At 48.8% G+C, this 15,273-nt stretch overlaps 1 protein-coding gene across 1 annotated transcript; it reads left to right on the forward strand.

Annotated features, from left to right (window-relative positions):
• Positions 1 to 6,824: 6,824 nt before the first annotated feature.
• Positions 6,825 to 7,666, forward strand: UBXN10 (UBX domain protein 10; the record flags this gene model as incomplete). The annotated part of the gene is given in 2 exon segments (XM_079698705.1): positions 6,825 to 6,846; positions 6,849 to 7,666. Coding segments are annotated over 2 exon segments (840 nt in total).
• Between the last annotated feature and the right edge of the window lie 7,607 nt (positions 7,667 to 15,273).

Raw genomic sequence — 15,273 nt, forward strand, 5'->3', positions numbered from 1 at the left:
TACAGCAAGATTTCGGATGTGGCCCGGGAGTGGTAGGCTGATAGGGAAATGAGGACGTCAAGGAACGGGTGTCGAAAGGGCGGACTCAAACAGATGCCCTAAAAGCAGCCGCTCTGATTCTAGGATTCACAAGAATCAGTCAGCTCAGCAGCTTCATCTGACAATCAGGGACACTGAGAGTGTCAGGGCCTGAGCCAAGGTCACGAAAGGGGCTTGGGGCAGGCGGGGGTGCAACCCCCAGCCTCCTGGCCAGGGCGCTTCTCCCCCTGGACGCCCTCTCCCCCAGGAGACAGTGCAGCGAGGCAGGCAGGCAGGCTAGGTGAGGAAAAGAGGAGGCAGGAGAGGCCAGGCCTGAGTTCCCACCCCGTCGCCTCCCAGGGCCTCAGCCCCCGCGCCCAGCCCCAACCCCCCTCCCCCTCCCCTCCGCTGCCCCTCCCCCTCCCCGACACACCCTCTCCCCCCAGGCCGGGCTGGTTCCGGCCAGACCGGAAGCATGTGGCCGCCCACCGGCGCGGTTGCCCGGGAGACCCAGGCTGTTTACCCGCGGGACCGAGCCCCGACGACGACGGCGGAGGACGGAGCGGCGCCGCTAGGTGAGCGCGGCCGGCCGCTGGCCCGCGGGTCTGTCCTCGGCCTCCTGGGGGCGTGGGAGGGGCCGGGAGAGGCCAGCCCCGAGCCCCCCGGGGCCCGTCGCCCGGGCGGGCCTCCCCAGAGTCGGCCCCAGGGGCTAAGCCCCGGAGACAGGCCAGGGGCCAGGGGGGAAGCGGCTGCTCCCCAGGGGCAGAGCCAGCCCTGCCGGAGCTCACCGTTGCCGGAATGGGAGAGCTCCCGGGTTCTGCGGAAGCCGAGGGGCCTAGGAAACCGCTGGGCCATACCCTCCTGGCTGGGCAGTACAGACCGAACACAGACTCCGAGGGACAAGGGGATGTCCTGTCACACGGAGAGACCGGAACCAGATCTGAGCCTCCCGCCCAGACCCCCGCTGTTTCACCCAGGTCAACTCGCACTTTCTAGAGGCTCTTTCTTGCCCCTCCCCCCACATCCATCCTGCCGTCTAATCTTGCCTCCTTCTGGAGCTGCCAGTACTTGAAAAGAACTGAGCTCTTCTCCACCTACCTCTAATCCCTCCTCCCCACTGCTGCTGGAATCATGCCCAGTTCCTTTTCCAGACCTTTGATCACTTGGTGGCTTGTGGTCCAATTTCTCCACTCCCCCTTTTAAACATGGCACTCTGCGTAGGACAGTGTATTCTAATCTTTAGTCCTGGGTAGAACTGGGAATGATACCAAAGTTTTCTCATTCTCAGGCCAGCTACTATCTCCTGTTTGTTCTCCTGAGCGTTTTCATCCTCAAAGCCTCACAAGGAGGGGTGGGGATTGGCAGAGGATAGTATTAACTGACAAACATTTTTAAAAGACCAATTCAAATGTACGCATCCTTGGTATATACCAGCAGATGATATGTGGGTGGTTATATTTTATTGCATTCATTGTAGGCTTAGGTTTGGGTTGTGAGTGAAATAGGGTGGTCTGACCCCGTGGTGGGAGGTGGGAGCCTTTGGAAAACAGGAAGATGGCGTTAGCTTCTCCTATCCAATTCTCCTTCTTCCCAGTTGATTTGGTGAGTAATCTTAAGGAATGGGCACCTGCCCTTTTGGCAGTTCCTTGGGAACCGTTACCAATGTTTGTTTCCTGACTCCTAGCAGGCCTCTGGGGTGCAGCTATTATGTTTAAGTAAACAGGCCACTTGCCTATTCAACAGGCAGCTTGATGGAAGCCTACGCCTAGAGCTTGTCAAATCACTTTGTGGTTGAGAGTCTGCCAGGCCTAGAGGTGGTGAGATGAGCTGAGCAGGGTTGATGATGGATGCAGCAGAAGCCTCCCTGGACTGAGGCGGGAAGGCAGAGTTTGAGACCCAAGGTGTGAATATAAAGACACCGTTGGCCCAGGTCCCCAAACACCTGTTTCCCCCACCTCCCCTCTCCATGTGGGAGAAGCTGGGGAGAGTTGATGTTCCCTCCGTGTAACAGATGGTTCCTGCGCTCGGCAGGAGGCAGCGGGTTATGAAAGCAGGTTTGATGGAACGGTTTTACCTGAAGGAGGTGTTAATCTCTAAATAACCATGAGTGGGCTTATAGGCATTAGTCATAATTGAGGTTTTTCTCCGAGATAGCTCGCAGTCATGTTATCTTATGACCAGGGTGTCTTGGATATGACACCCCCTGAACATGGATAATTATATAGTACCAAAAGGTATAGAAAGTGCATGCACACACTCAAGTTTTACTGTTAAAAATAATCCAGCAGGGAGCCTGTGAGAACACATGACTTTCCTCATCAAAGTTGTTAAGGAAGAGGTTTCTAAGTTACCAAACTTACTGACAGTTAAGCCTTCCCGAGGCGTGTGTGGGAATTAGAAGCCAAGTCTGTGATAACTGGGTAGAAGCTGTGGCAAATTAGCAGTCCTTCTTCGACGGGGAAGGGTGGGCAGAGAGGGGGAGCCGGTCTCCCAGTTGAGCTTCTCTTTGGCAGAACAGTTGGGCAGTTATGACCTCCCTATGCCACCCTGAGTTAAGTGCAGAGCTGCTTAATTACAAGCGAAAGACTTTGACTAAAATTAAAGGGAACCCCCCCCCACATTCTTCACAGTTGATCAGAAAATAGATTAAATTAACAAGGAGCTGGGCAGGCTTTTTTGATGCCAAGGAGAAGGCTCCCGAACTCCCAGCAGCCAGATTGAGTGTGAAAGACTAGAAGTGGGAAAATGGGAGTGTGGAAAGACACGGCCTGTGAGCAGAATGGAGCAAACACAGAGGCCTTGCAGTCAAGAAAGACAGGGCAGACTTTTTTTTCTTCTTTTTTTAACATCTTTATTGGAGTATAATTGCTTTACAATGGTGTGTTAGTTTAGGCTTTATAACAAAGTGAATCAGCTGTACGTATACATATATCCCCATATCCCCTCCCTCTTGCATCTCCCTCCCACCCGCCCTATCCCACCCCTCTAGGTGGTCACAGAGCACCGAGCTGATGTCCCTGTGCTATGTGGCAGCTTCCCACTAGCTATCTATTTTACATTTGGTAGTGTATGTATGTCCATGCCACTCTCTCACTTCGTCCCAGCTTACCTTTCCCCCTCCCCGTGTCCTCAAGTCCATTCTCTACATGTGCATCTTACTCCTGTCCTGCCCCTAGGTTCTTCAGAACCTTTTTTTTTTTTTTTTTTTTTTAGATTCCATATATGTGTTAGCATACGGTATTTGTTTTTCTCTTTCTGACAGGGCAGACTTTGAACTGAGTAAGCCTTCAGGAATACACAGGGATACTGTGTTTTGTTTGGTTGTGGTTTTAGTGGTGAGGAAGGGGATACGCCCTAAAATTAGACAATGACGGTAATATGCACAGAATGGGAATATTAGGGTGCAGAGCTAAAGGGCTTGAATTGCATTGCTCAGCATTGTGTGCTGAAGGTAGCTTGGAGTAAGTGAATGGGAGGTAAGTATACGATTAAAGTGTGGGATTAGGGGGAATTCCCTGGCGGTCCAGTGGTTAGGACTCCACGGTTTCACTGCCGAGGGCCCAGGTTCGATCCCTGGTCGGGGAACTAGGATCCCACAAGCCATGTGGCGTGGCCAATACATAACTAACTAACTAACTAACTAAATAAATAAATAAAAGTATGGGATTAGAAGGGACATATTAGAATGCATTTTTGGAGGCAGTTTCATAGGCAGTAGCTCATTGGAGTCAACCTTCCGGCATTTCTGTGCAGTGGGCGGGGCAGGCATGGGTCCCCTGAGTCACCCAGCCGATTAGAGGTGACTGGGAGTAGACCCACCACGGACACCCTGGGGAAAAGCTCTGAAGCAACAGGTAAGACTTTTGGACCTAAAACAATCGAAAGCACTAAAAAAACAGAAAACAAAAACCAAAAGCAGAAAAATGAAGCCTTTACTGTGTGCCAAGCCTGGTTTTTACGGCCTTACCTATGGTGTTTCGTATTACTGTCCTCATGTTGCAGATAAAGAGACTGATGTTTAGAGGTAGTTAAATAATGTTTTCAAGGTCGTATAGCTAATTCTATAGATGAGGAAAGCAATGTACCAGAAAGGTAGAATGATTTCCCATGGTCATCCAGCTAGCTCTTGGCAGGGCCTGAAATAGAACCTAGGTCTCATGACACTTCCCAACGTGCTGCTTCCTGGGGAGGCTCTGGGAAGCTACCAGAAGGTCTTTCGAGGGCTGGGAGAGGGCTGGTCAGGCTGCAGGTGGAGAGAGCCGCAGTCACAGTGGTGGTCAGGATTCAGAGGAGGCAGGGAGCCCAACACGTTGCAGCGTCCTGGGAAGGACGTAACCAGGGACTGGGAAGAAAAGGTGATCAGAAGCGTGTTAGCGAAGGTGCTGTGAAGACGGTGAGGACAGGGGAGGGGGCCTGACTTGGCAGTTCCAGGCCCGCAAGAGAAACACGACTCCCACCGTGCTTCAGGACGTGCACTCGTGCACACCCCCAAATACAGGGTGTGGGAGGTCCAAACACAGGGGCCCTCAAAGTGTTGACAAGGTGGTTGGGAAGAAGAAATGTCAACAGCTAACGAAGAGACTGAATGTGACCACTGCTGGGGGGGGGAGAGGCCAAATCTGGTCCTGGAGAACAGGATTGGGTGTCACAGACCTAGGTTCTCTTTCAGCCTCTGCCACCAGCTGGCTTGGTGGCCTGGGGCATTTGCTCTGCTTTTCTGGCTCACACATCTGTAGAATTAGCATGTGGCCGGAGGCCCCTTTGGAATTGGCCTAGGACGGAGTTTGGTAAACCATGGCCTACAGGCCAGATCACACCACTGTGTTTGTGTGGCTCGTGAGCTAACAATAGCTTTTATACTTTTAATGGTTGGAAAAAATAAAAAGAAGAAGATTTTGTGCCTCATGAAAATGATATGAAATTCAAATACCAGTGTCCATAAAGGCAGTTTTCTTGGGACAAAGCCACACCCGTTCATTTACACACTGTCTGTGGCGGCGTTCACACCACAAGTGCAGAGATGAGTAGTTGTGACACTGTGGCCGACGAAGCCGAAAATATTTACTCTCTGGCCATTTACGGAAAGGGATTGCCAACCCTGGTCTAGAAGCTGAGTGCCCCCGCTTTGAGTTCTGGCCAATGGGTGGACCAGCAGGGGGGTCTCCTTCTCCTCTCCCCCAGCCTGATGACAAAGTGAGGGCAGCAGAGGGATGTTGCATGAAGTGACTTGTACAGAGCCACCTAGCAAGGTTGAATGAAAAGCCAGTAGAAAGGAGAGTAAAGTATGGAGGGGGAAAGGGAAAATGGGCGTGGCAGAGGGGGGGTGATTCCCCAGTGAATACCAGGCAGGAGCCCCCCTGCCACCTGTGGCAGGAAGCTCAGGCTCTAAGCTCTTTTTTTTTTTAACATCTTTATTGGAGTATAATTGCTTTACAATGGTGTGTTAGTTTCTGCTGTATAAAAAAGTGATCAGCTATATGTATACATATATCCCCATATCCCCTCCCTCTTGCGTCTCCCTCCCACCCTCCCTATCCCACCCCTCTAGGTGGTCACAAAGCACCGAGCTGATCTCCCTGTGCTATGCGGCTGCTTCCCACTAGCTACCTATTTTACGTTTGGTAGTGTATATATGTCCATGCCACTCTCTCACTTCGTCCCAGCTTACCCTTCCCCCTCCCCGTGTCCTCAAGTCCGTTCTCTAGTAAGTCTGTGTCTTTATTCCCGTCCTGCCCCTAGATTCTTCATAACCTTTTTTTTTTCAGATTCCATATGTGGCACATATATACAATGGAATATTACTCAGCCATAAAAAGAAGTGAAATTGAGTTAGTTGTAGTGAGGTGGATGGACCTAGAATCTGTCATACAGAGTGAAGTAAGTCAGAAAGAGAAAAACAAATACCGTATGCTAACACATATATATAGCTCTCAGCTCTTGAGTGAAGCTGAGCTTGGATTCCCTGCTGGGTAACTGAACAGGGATACTTTCTCTCTTCTGAGCAAAGGCAGCCATGGGTAACGCTCTCTTCTGGGCCTCCAGGTCTGTGGACAGTGTAGGGCAGAGCGCCCTACCCTGGGAGCCAGCAGATTCCGCCCTCAGGACTGGACCCTGGCTCTTCCCTCACTGGGGACACTTTCCCCCTAGAGCAAGGGTGGGCAAACAGCCTGTGGGCCAAATGGGGCCCACCCCTGTCCTTGTAAATAAAGTTGCCTGGGAACACAGGGAACACAGCCGCAGTCCCTTTCTTATGTATTGTCTATGGCTGTTCTTGAGCTACAGGGGCAGGGGTGAGTGGTTGGATCAGAGACCATGTGGCTCCCAAAGCCAAAACCATTTAGAGAAAAAGTTAGCTGAGCCCTGCTCTCCATCGTAACAGGGCTTATTCCTTCTCATCAATCTGGTCTCTCAGGTTAAAGCCCTCCCGACCCCCCGTAAGGATAAGAATTACTCACTCGCTGGTGCAATACTTTATTTTCCTCATAGCAGTTATTAGTCGTTGAAAATATCTATTTACTTGTGGATTTAACACCAGCCTTTTCTCACTATGATAATTTAAGTTGCAAGGACTTTGGTTCACTGATATATTCCAATGCCTGGAATGAAGGAATGAATGAATTGCAGCTGGTGCCCTTCTCCAGATGCCAGAAATCCAGAGAGAAGCTCCTCTGCCCACCCCCTCCCGCCCCCATTGTGGCCGGTCCTTATTCTGGATCCTGGGAAGTGAATGGCTCAGGTCCAGAAGTCCTAGAACATTTAACCCACAGCCTCCTCTCTTTTGCTTCCTTAGGGGGTCTTGAGGAGCAATGGCCACAGAAGCCCCTGTGAAAATAGCCCCCCCGAACGCAGCACTGTTGTCAGCACAGCAGCTGACAGCTTCATTTGGCAGCCAGACTCACTAAACATGCACGTCACAAGACCCAAGTCCGCCAAGGGACGTACTCGTCCAAGTCTGCATAAGCCCGCAGGCACGGAGGGATGCTGCAGCCTCACACCATCTTCACCTCCAGCCATTCCCTGCGAGTCGCCGAGCAGCCAGAAACCGGGAGCCTGCACACCCAAATCTCCAAATCAGGGAGCCCCCGATGAGGTCTCGGAGCTGCTGCAGCAGGTGCCCATAGGGGCATCCTCTTCCCTCAATAAATACCCAGTCCTTCCTTCCATCAACAGGAAGACCCTGGAGGAGGGGGCCCTGGAAACCGTTGCTAAAAAGACTGGTTCCCTGAAGCTGAGCAGCACCCAGGCTCTTTACCAAGCGGAGACCTGCACCATGAAGATGAGTGAAGAAGATTCCCGAGCTCAACCTTGTTCCCCGGAGAGGAAATTCATCGTGCGGACCAAGAGACAAAGCTCCTACAGGACCAGAGACCTGGAGGAACCATCAGATCAAGAGCCAAGGCTGCTGCTTGCCGTCAGATCACCATCAGGACGAAGGTTTGTCCACCATTTCCGGCCGACTGATGACTTATACACCGTTGTCGCCGTGGCCGAACACAAGAACAAGGCCACCTACCGACACTGCAGCATTGAAACGATGGAAGTGCCCAGGAGGCATTTCTCTGACCTCACCAAGTCTCTCCAGGAGTGCGGAATCCTCCACAAGTCAGTGCTGGGCATCTCACAGGAAGATGGGGAGGGAGGGCCCTGAGTCCGCAGCCACCCAGCTGGGGTCCTGGGTCTCTGAGCAAGGAGCCTGCTTGGGTGCCACAGCCTCCCAGGCAGCTTGGTTCCAAGTGCCATGTGAATCTGGTGCAGCTGTGACTCTTGGGACACTCACCCTCAGAGCATCTTCTCTGAAGCAGTGAAATCTACACAGGCACCAGATGCCTTAAGAGGATTCTCTTCCAGTTGTTAAATTCTCTCCACCACGGGAGTGAACTGGCAAGTGACCAAGGCTGTTCCTGGAACAGCTGTGGCCAGGCCTTCTCCTTTTCTCCTTGGGTCCTTTCTGAAGCACCTGCTTACCTTTACAATGAACTTGCACTCTCTTGAAGCCAATGGTTTGCCTTTCTGTATTTGATGCAGAATTAAACACTTCCCAGAGAGGATTCTGGTCTGGTAAATAACCAGGGTTCAGGAAATACTGCACTGACATTTGTGTTTCTTGCAAGCATCTTTAAGAAACAGGCGCTTGACCCTATTTTGGGAGCCACCCCTTTGCCAAGCTCGGTGGCTCAAGTTTCTCGGGGATTACCGTTTGTGTGAAGTGGTTTCAGAGGAAAGAATAGGTCTTCAGCTAATACAAATCCCCCAATACACCAACATTTCAGAAAGAGCCCCAGAGCTGGAAAGTGAATCCCTTCCATAAGCAGGGATTAGCCAGGAGCTACTTTATTTTTAATAGAGAATGACGAGGTTTACAATTTTTGGTAGCTACTCTCTGCACAAAATTTTCCCAAAACTGAGAAAAGCCAGTGTAATCTTACATCCTTTGCTTTTGTCAGTGGTGGCATCTTTTGTTTTGAAATGGCACAAACCTACAAGTCTGCACAAGCTTGTAGGAAAGGCCCCCTTGGCTTATCTGGGTGTGGATACATTGTTTTATCCCCCAGTTTCAGGGTCTCCCCTACTTCAAACACAGACGCTCCCTTGAGACGACAGGGGTGCCCCCGTGTTCTGATTTAGAATCCCCCGGAGGAAGAGGGCGCCTCGGTTTGGTGTCGCTTTGCTGTGCCTACGCTGAGACCATGTGCCCAAATAAATGTCTGGTCGATCAGCATGACACCCGTAGCTGTGTGGCAGACCCCGGAGTCTTGCTTTTCCAGCTCTGAAATGGTGACATGGAAATTTTCCAAAGTTCCCTCGTGTTGTGAGCTCAGCAAGGCTCCCACATCTCACCTGGATCCCCTTTATGGCCAAATCACTGTTCAGAGTAGAGAACTCCTGTCCTCCCAGAGCCCAGCCATCACAAAGCCCTGAGTACTGATATACACCCCTACTTGCTAGGTACACAGAGAAGGCAGGACTTCTAGAAGCATAGCAACGAGTGCATCTCGTGCATAGGTAAGCCCTGTGGTTGGAAATGTTACTCCCAGCAAATTGATACTTGGCCCTGGAGATGAACACCAACATCCTTTCCTCTGAAGAAGGCTCGACTTGTCCTAACTGCATCCCACGCCACCCAGATCATTCTAGAATAGGTTATTTTGGAATGTTTTGCAAAAATTCTTAGTGCCATTTGGTCAGCCGCTCCTCTGACTGCAAAGGTCAGCTGGGGCTGCTGGCGCCTTGGGCAGGCCCAGGCCTCTGGCCACATCCCCCGGCTGCTGACCACGCAGAAGGGCCTGGTGACTCGAGCCCGGTACTCACAGTCCAGGGGTTTCGCCTCCTACCCAGGACTCGAGCACGGAACTCTGCCTCTGATCTAGGAGGCTGGGGGAAGAGACTCCCACATTTTATTCTTACCACCTACTCTGTGGTAAGAATAAAATCCCACCCACCTGGGACTTGGTAATTTCTCCAGGCAGGAAATCTTTAGAAAATTGCAGTGAAATGGAGCATGGAGGAGTTAGAATGTTCTGCACTTAGGGGTTTGCTACTGCTATTTAGCTTAGAATTTTGGGAGTAGTGGGAACAAAATGGAAGGCATAAAGCATAGAAATATTTTAGGATATTTGGGGATATGTGAACAAAGCTAGATTTGAAGCAAGTCTTCTGTTTCAAATAAACTTTTTCTGCGGGGACAAAAGATGACAATACTAATAATAATAACCGATTTGCGTGAAACTGAGTCAGTGGAGAAGTGCATCTTCTTATTTCAGCCCAAGGCTTCAGCCACCCACGCTAGTGGACAGAGGGCGTTGTGAACCCCGTCTTCAGTTCTCTCCTTGGCAAAGCACTTAGCCCTGCTGTTTGATCCAAGTCCTCTTCCCCAGGCACTCCAGATGCCCACCCTTCCGAAAGCTCCTGCTTTCAGTTCATATCAGAGCACTAAGCTGGCCTGTAGGGGAAGAAACTCCTGAATTTCTTCCCCAAATCATTCCACGTACTCTCCTTTTGAGGTTGGCAAGAACACACTGTATCAGAACTTCAGCCTTCTTGGCTCTGTAGGTGGTACTGCCAATCAGGTGCCCTGGCCTAATGGGCTAAGCTGAGCCCAGGGCCTAACTCTTGGTGGCCCTGGTAGGTCTGAAGTTGGCCCACTTTGCGGTCACAGGCCCGAGTCATTCATTTAACCCACAGTCAGTGAGGGTCTGCCCTGTGCCACACCGGCTCACAGGCATTGGCGCCCTAGCAAGAGAGCATTGGCAAGACCATGTGGAACCACCTTGGACTGTCAACTCCAACCAGCTGAGGGCGGCAGCTGTAGCTTTATCTGGGAGGGCCCTAGAGTGAGGGCCAGACTGGATGGCTGCCGGGTCTTCTCCCCACCTTGCGGGAACACAGAGGAAACTCCTCCCCACCTCTTCTAGTGATGGCAGCAGGAAGATGGCTCATTAGGGACATGGACGTTGCATAGGACAAAGCTTCATGATGAGAGATTCCACTCCATCCCCTGATAAAATCCAGTAGGTGAATTCGTCCTGGCAGCAGAAAGAACAGCAGAAGAAAGAAGTGACTCATCATGTAGAATCCAAAAAATTTTCACCAACAGATGGCAGGTGCTTCTAACACAACCACAGCCCTTGCCCTGAAAGTACCTGGGGACCCAGCCCACAGCCGTGAATCCAGGGCAGTCCTGCTGAAGAAGTGAGGTGAATGGGATCATGGGCCAGCGGTCACCCCCGAGCTCCCCACAGAAAACCCTTCACAAACAAACAAAAAAAAAGCAAGACAAGCCTTGAGGCTTCCATTCCAATGAGAAACTTTCAAGACTAGTGACAGATCAGTCTCACTATCAGGCATGACAAAAGTAAGGCATTCCACGCACTAGACTTTGCTTTTGTTCATTCTCTTATCACCATTTGAAAGGGGTGTCTAATGTCTAATGCCCCAAGAGGCAAAAAGGTTTCTCTTTACACGATTTTTAGTTGTCTTCATAATATGTTGAGATAAAGGGGTATTCAGTTTCCCGTGGTTTGGGGTATATTTTAGATGAGCCTTTTACAGTGGATCTACTTTTATCCCTTTTAAACAGAATTGCAAAGAAAACTAGATCATTTTACTTCAGCATTAGTGTGGAAATCATTCTGAGAATTAAGCAGGAATATCCGTTTTCTTAGTCCATCGAGGCAACACACCACAATAAAGTTAAAACTTTGAGCATGTTTACCCTCGCCCTGAAATCAGAACCGACCCAACCCCACCATAGAAGCAGAGAGGGTCGGGGGCCACTGCGGAGGAGTTGGCCATCCAAGTGGAGCAGACCTCTGGTGACTCACCAACAAACAAGACAGTCACTCAATTATAAAAACAAAATTGGGTGTTTTATTTTGCGTCTGCACCGGTGATGTGACATTTTCCCTTCCTGGTGAGGGCAGTTTCTACCAGCCCTTGCTGACGTCCCTCTGTGTGCCTCTACCTTCAAACAGCTGAGGAAACAGCAGGAATCCTGAACAGCTGATACACAAGCACACATCTCCGGAAGTATTTTTGGACACACTTAAATCCCACCCCAAGAAGCTGAACAACTGATGTGACAACTGCTAATGGGTACAACGAAGTGAGCCTCATTCCCAGTCCTGCTCAGAGGAGCGCTTTGGCTGCTGTGTTGAGAACAGACTGTAGGGGTCAGGGTGGAAGGCTGGAGACCAACTACTGGACGTTGACAGTAACCAGAGGAGAGATGGTAGTGGCTTGGGCCAGGGGCGTAGCCATAAATGTTATGAGAGATGGTCAGATTCTGGATACACAATCCATTTTCTTAAGGAAAAAGAAAAGGAAAGATAGTTTGACAAATTGGAATTTACCCAAGTGGACTTAGCTTGACCACATCACCAATGTGGACTGTTTCTGCAAAAACAAAAACAAACGTGACAGCAGCAAGACCAATGCATGGTAGGCAGGGGAAAAACCCTGACCAGAGGCAATGTGCAGAGGAAGGAAATGCATGAAAGTTTTTGGACTAAGTGTGTAGAGAATTTCAAAGCTATTAATTGCTTTAATTAAGAGATGCAACTAAAAAGTTTGCTATTTCGCTTAATGTATAGGTTACATCAATTACCATCTAACTCTAGGGGTATAATTACCACCAAGATTACTTTATGAGAAATCCTTGTTCCAGTAAAATAATACATTGTTTACCTCTTCTTCTCTCCCTCCCTCTCCTGCCTCCATTCCATTCAGCCAAATCCAGCGGCTGATCTGGGGTGCATTTCCTCTCAGGAGGGCAAATAAAACCACTGTCCTTTGGTGTAATTAACAAAGCTCCTAGCTTCATAACTTCCACGCCCACCTGTTCTTCTGTTCTTTACACTGAGGAGAGCTGTGCTGTAGGGCCTTGGACCTGCTGAGAGCTGCACCTCTCTGACATCTGCCCTCTAGCAGAGAGGTGAGGATCGTGGGTCTACTGTGGTTGGTGAGTACCACCGACAGACATCCTGGGTCTGCTTTAGCCCCAGCCCACTGTTAATAAGAGTGGCCAGCCACCTGCAGACAGGCCGTGGGAGAATGGTGGCAATTTTCTTCCTCCCTACTGGGAAGCACAGTCTGGAAATCACCTGCTGTCTCCACGCCAGCCCTGCATACAGCCCCTGGATGTACTGCAGGGTCAACCCAGACCATACTTGAATGGGCCATGTCCCAAAGACTCTGGATCCAGACCCAATAGAGCTTTGTTAGTTTCCCCAACCCAGTCCTGGACCTCAGCTCACATTTCTCCTTCTTAATGGAGGTCCTAGCAGGAGCTCACCTTATTCAAATTAGCTGTAACAAATTAATTCAAAATGTATCTATAGGCACCTATAGGCCAGGCACTTATTAGGTCTATCAGTGAACAGAGCAGGCACAAATTCCCTGCCCTTATGGAGGTTACATTCAAATGCCTGGAGACAGAAAAGGAACAATATACATAATAAATAATATAGTATGATAGGAAAGGATACAGGTGATGGAAAATGGAAAAGCAGAGGAGGGTGAGGGGGATCTGGAGAGCATGGGCGTTGCAGAGGATGAGATCTTACATGGGGGATGGGTGGTCAAGGCAGACCTCACAGACAAAGCAACATCTGAGCAAAGAACTTGAAAATGAGACTCAGTGGTGCTCCTGGGGTGGGGGCGGGGCTCCGGGGGCGGGGAGCCTGCTCCTGGCGGAGGGGACACACAGGTCCTAAGCCTGTTGGAGGAAAGTGCAGTCAGTGTGGCTGGTGGGAGGAAGGGGTTGAGCTGTTGGAGATGGGGGCGGAGAGACAGATCATTTGGGACCTTTTAGGGGCTGCAGCTCTGGGTAGAACGGGAGCCACTGCAGGGTGCTGGGCGGAGGAGTCTGCGGACATATATGTTCACATCAGCACTCTGGCTGCTGTGCTGAGCACAGACAAGCTCAGAAGATGGAAGAACAAGTAGAAGCTATTACTTCTACAATCCAAGTGAGCAATGAAGACTGGAGAAGTAGCCACAGATGTCCTGAGAAGCAGTCAGCTTCTGGGTATTGAATCCAGTTACTTTTTCAAGAAGTATTAATTTTACTGTAAAAACAGTAGTGAAGTAAATGCTAACCCATAGTATGCACCGTCATCATAAATGATTTTTCCAAGCAGAAGAGGTTTACTCTGCAGAATCCATTACACCCTGCCCCCAAAACAAAACACAGGCTTTTTTTTTTTCTTTTAATAATGGGAAACGTGAAGAATACAGGGAAGATGGAAGAGGAAACTAAAAATCGTCCATGATCCTTTCAGTCAGAGACAACCGTTGTTAACATCTTGGTGTATATTATCTCATTCTTAAAGATTACATTAGTTTGCACATTACCTTCTTGTCAGTAGGCATACATGCATATTTTTAGCATTTGTAATCCTAGCAAAAACAGCAGTTTTATATTCTTTTTCCAAATTTCTATAGTCTTCATAATTATTGTAAGACTGAGTAATACTTCAACATGTTGATGTACTGTAATTTATTAAGCTATTTCCCTTTTGGGGAACATTTACATATTTCCAGGTTTTGTTTTTGTTTTGCTACAGAAGTCAATGCTAAAATCTTCATTTATGTAGCTTTTTGCATCCTTTGAATTATTTCTTTAGGACAGATTTGCAGGAATAGGAATAGGTAAGTCCAATTATATATACATATATATATATATATATATATATAAACTTTATGGATTCTGCTTTGCTTTTTGAAGGATTATATGACAAGCACTTAATAGTTTCATGCAGCATCTTCAGTTTTGAGGTTACTGCTTGTTACAATTTTCTTTACTTTTGTTGAAAAAAGAACCTAAATGCTTTTTAAAAATATTTTTCATGTCTTTGATTACTATTAAATATTAACACTTTTTGCATGTCTTTCAGGATATTTTTAATATTAAAATTAAAAACTCAAGGTACACTAATTTTTTTTTAATTTTTATTTTTTGGCTGTGTTGGGTCTTCATTTCTGCATGGGCTTTCTCTAGTTGTGGCGAGTGGGGGCTACTCTTCATTGCCGTGCACGGGCTTCTCATTGAGGTGGCTTATCTTGTCGCAGAGCATGGGCTCTAGGCACGTGGGCTCAGTAGTTGTGGTGCACGGGCTCAGTAGTTGTGGCATGTGGGCTCCATAGTTGTGGCTCGTGGGCTCTAAAGCTCAGGCTCAGTAGTTGTGGCACACGGGCTTAGTTGCTCCATGGCATGTAGGTTCTTCCCCGACCAGGGATCAAACCCATGTCCCCTGCATTGGCAGGTGGATTCTTAACCACTGTGCCACCAGGGAAGTCCCTCAAGGTGCACTTAATTTGTTGTCATAATCTGGGACCCTATGAAAGTGGGGACTGATGGGGGGGCTGAGAGAGAAATTTGTTCTTAATATTCATATTTGTTGCTATATGCATCATAGTTGATATAAACATTACACTTTTCAAAATATATATAGTCATGAACTGAACGGTATGCATATCGGATTTTTATGAATCAAATCTTAAATACATATCTTTTCATTGAACCAACAAAATGGACATGTACGTGCACCAGACACGGAGCATAAAGATGAATCAGGTGGGTCTTTGCTCTCCAGGAATTTCCCGTCTAGAGGGAAGAGGCATGTAAATTTTAAAAAATCTTATGTGGTGAGTATTATACTCGTCTTTTATCTCACTTGACAGTAGTCTGAAACCAACTACACTCCATAGTGGCAGAAAATATTCCTATTGATCTACGACAAATAGTCTTGGAAGGAG

This window comes from Hyperoodon ampullatus (assembly GCF_949752795.1).
Source record: "Hyperoodon ampullatus genome assembly, chromosome: 2".
NCBI classification, from domain to species: Eukaryota; Metazoa; Chordata; class Mammalia; order Artiodactyla; family Ziphiidae; genus Hyperoodon; species Hyperoodon ampullatus.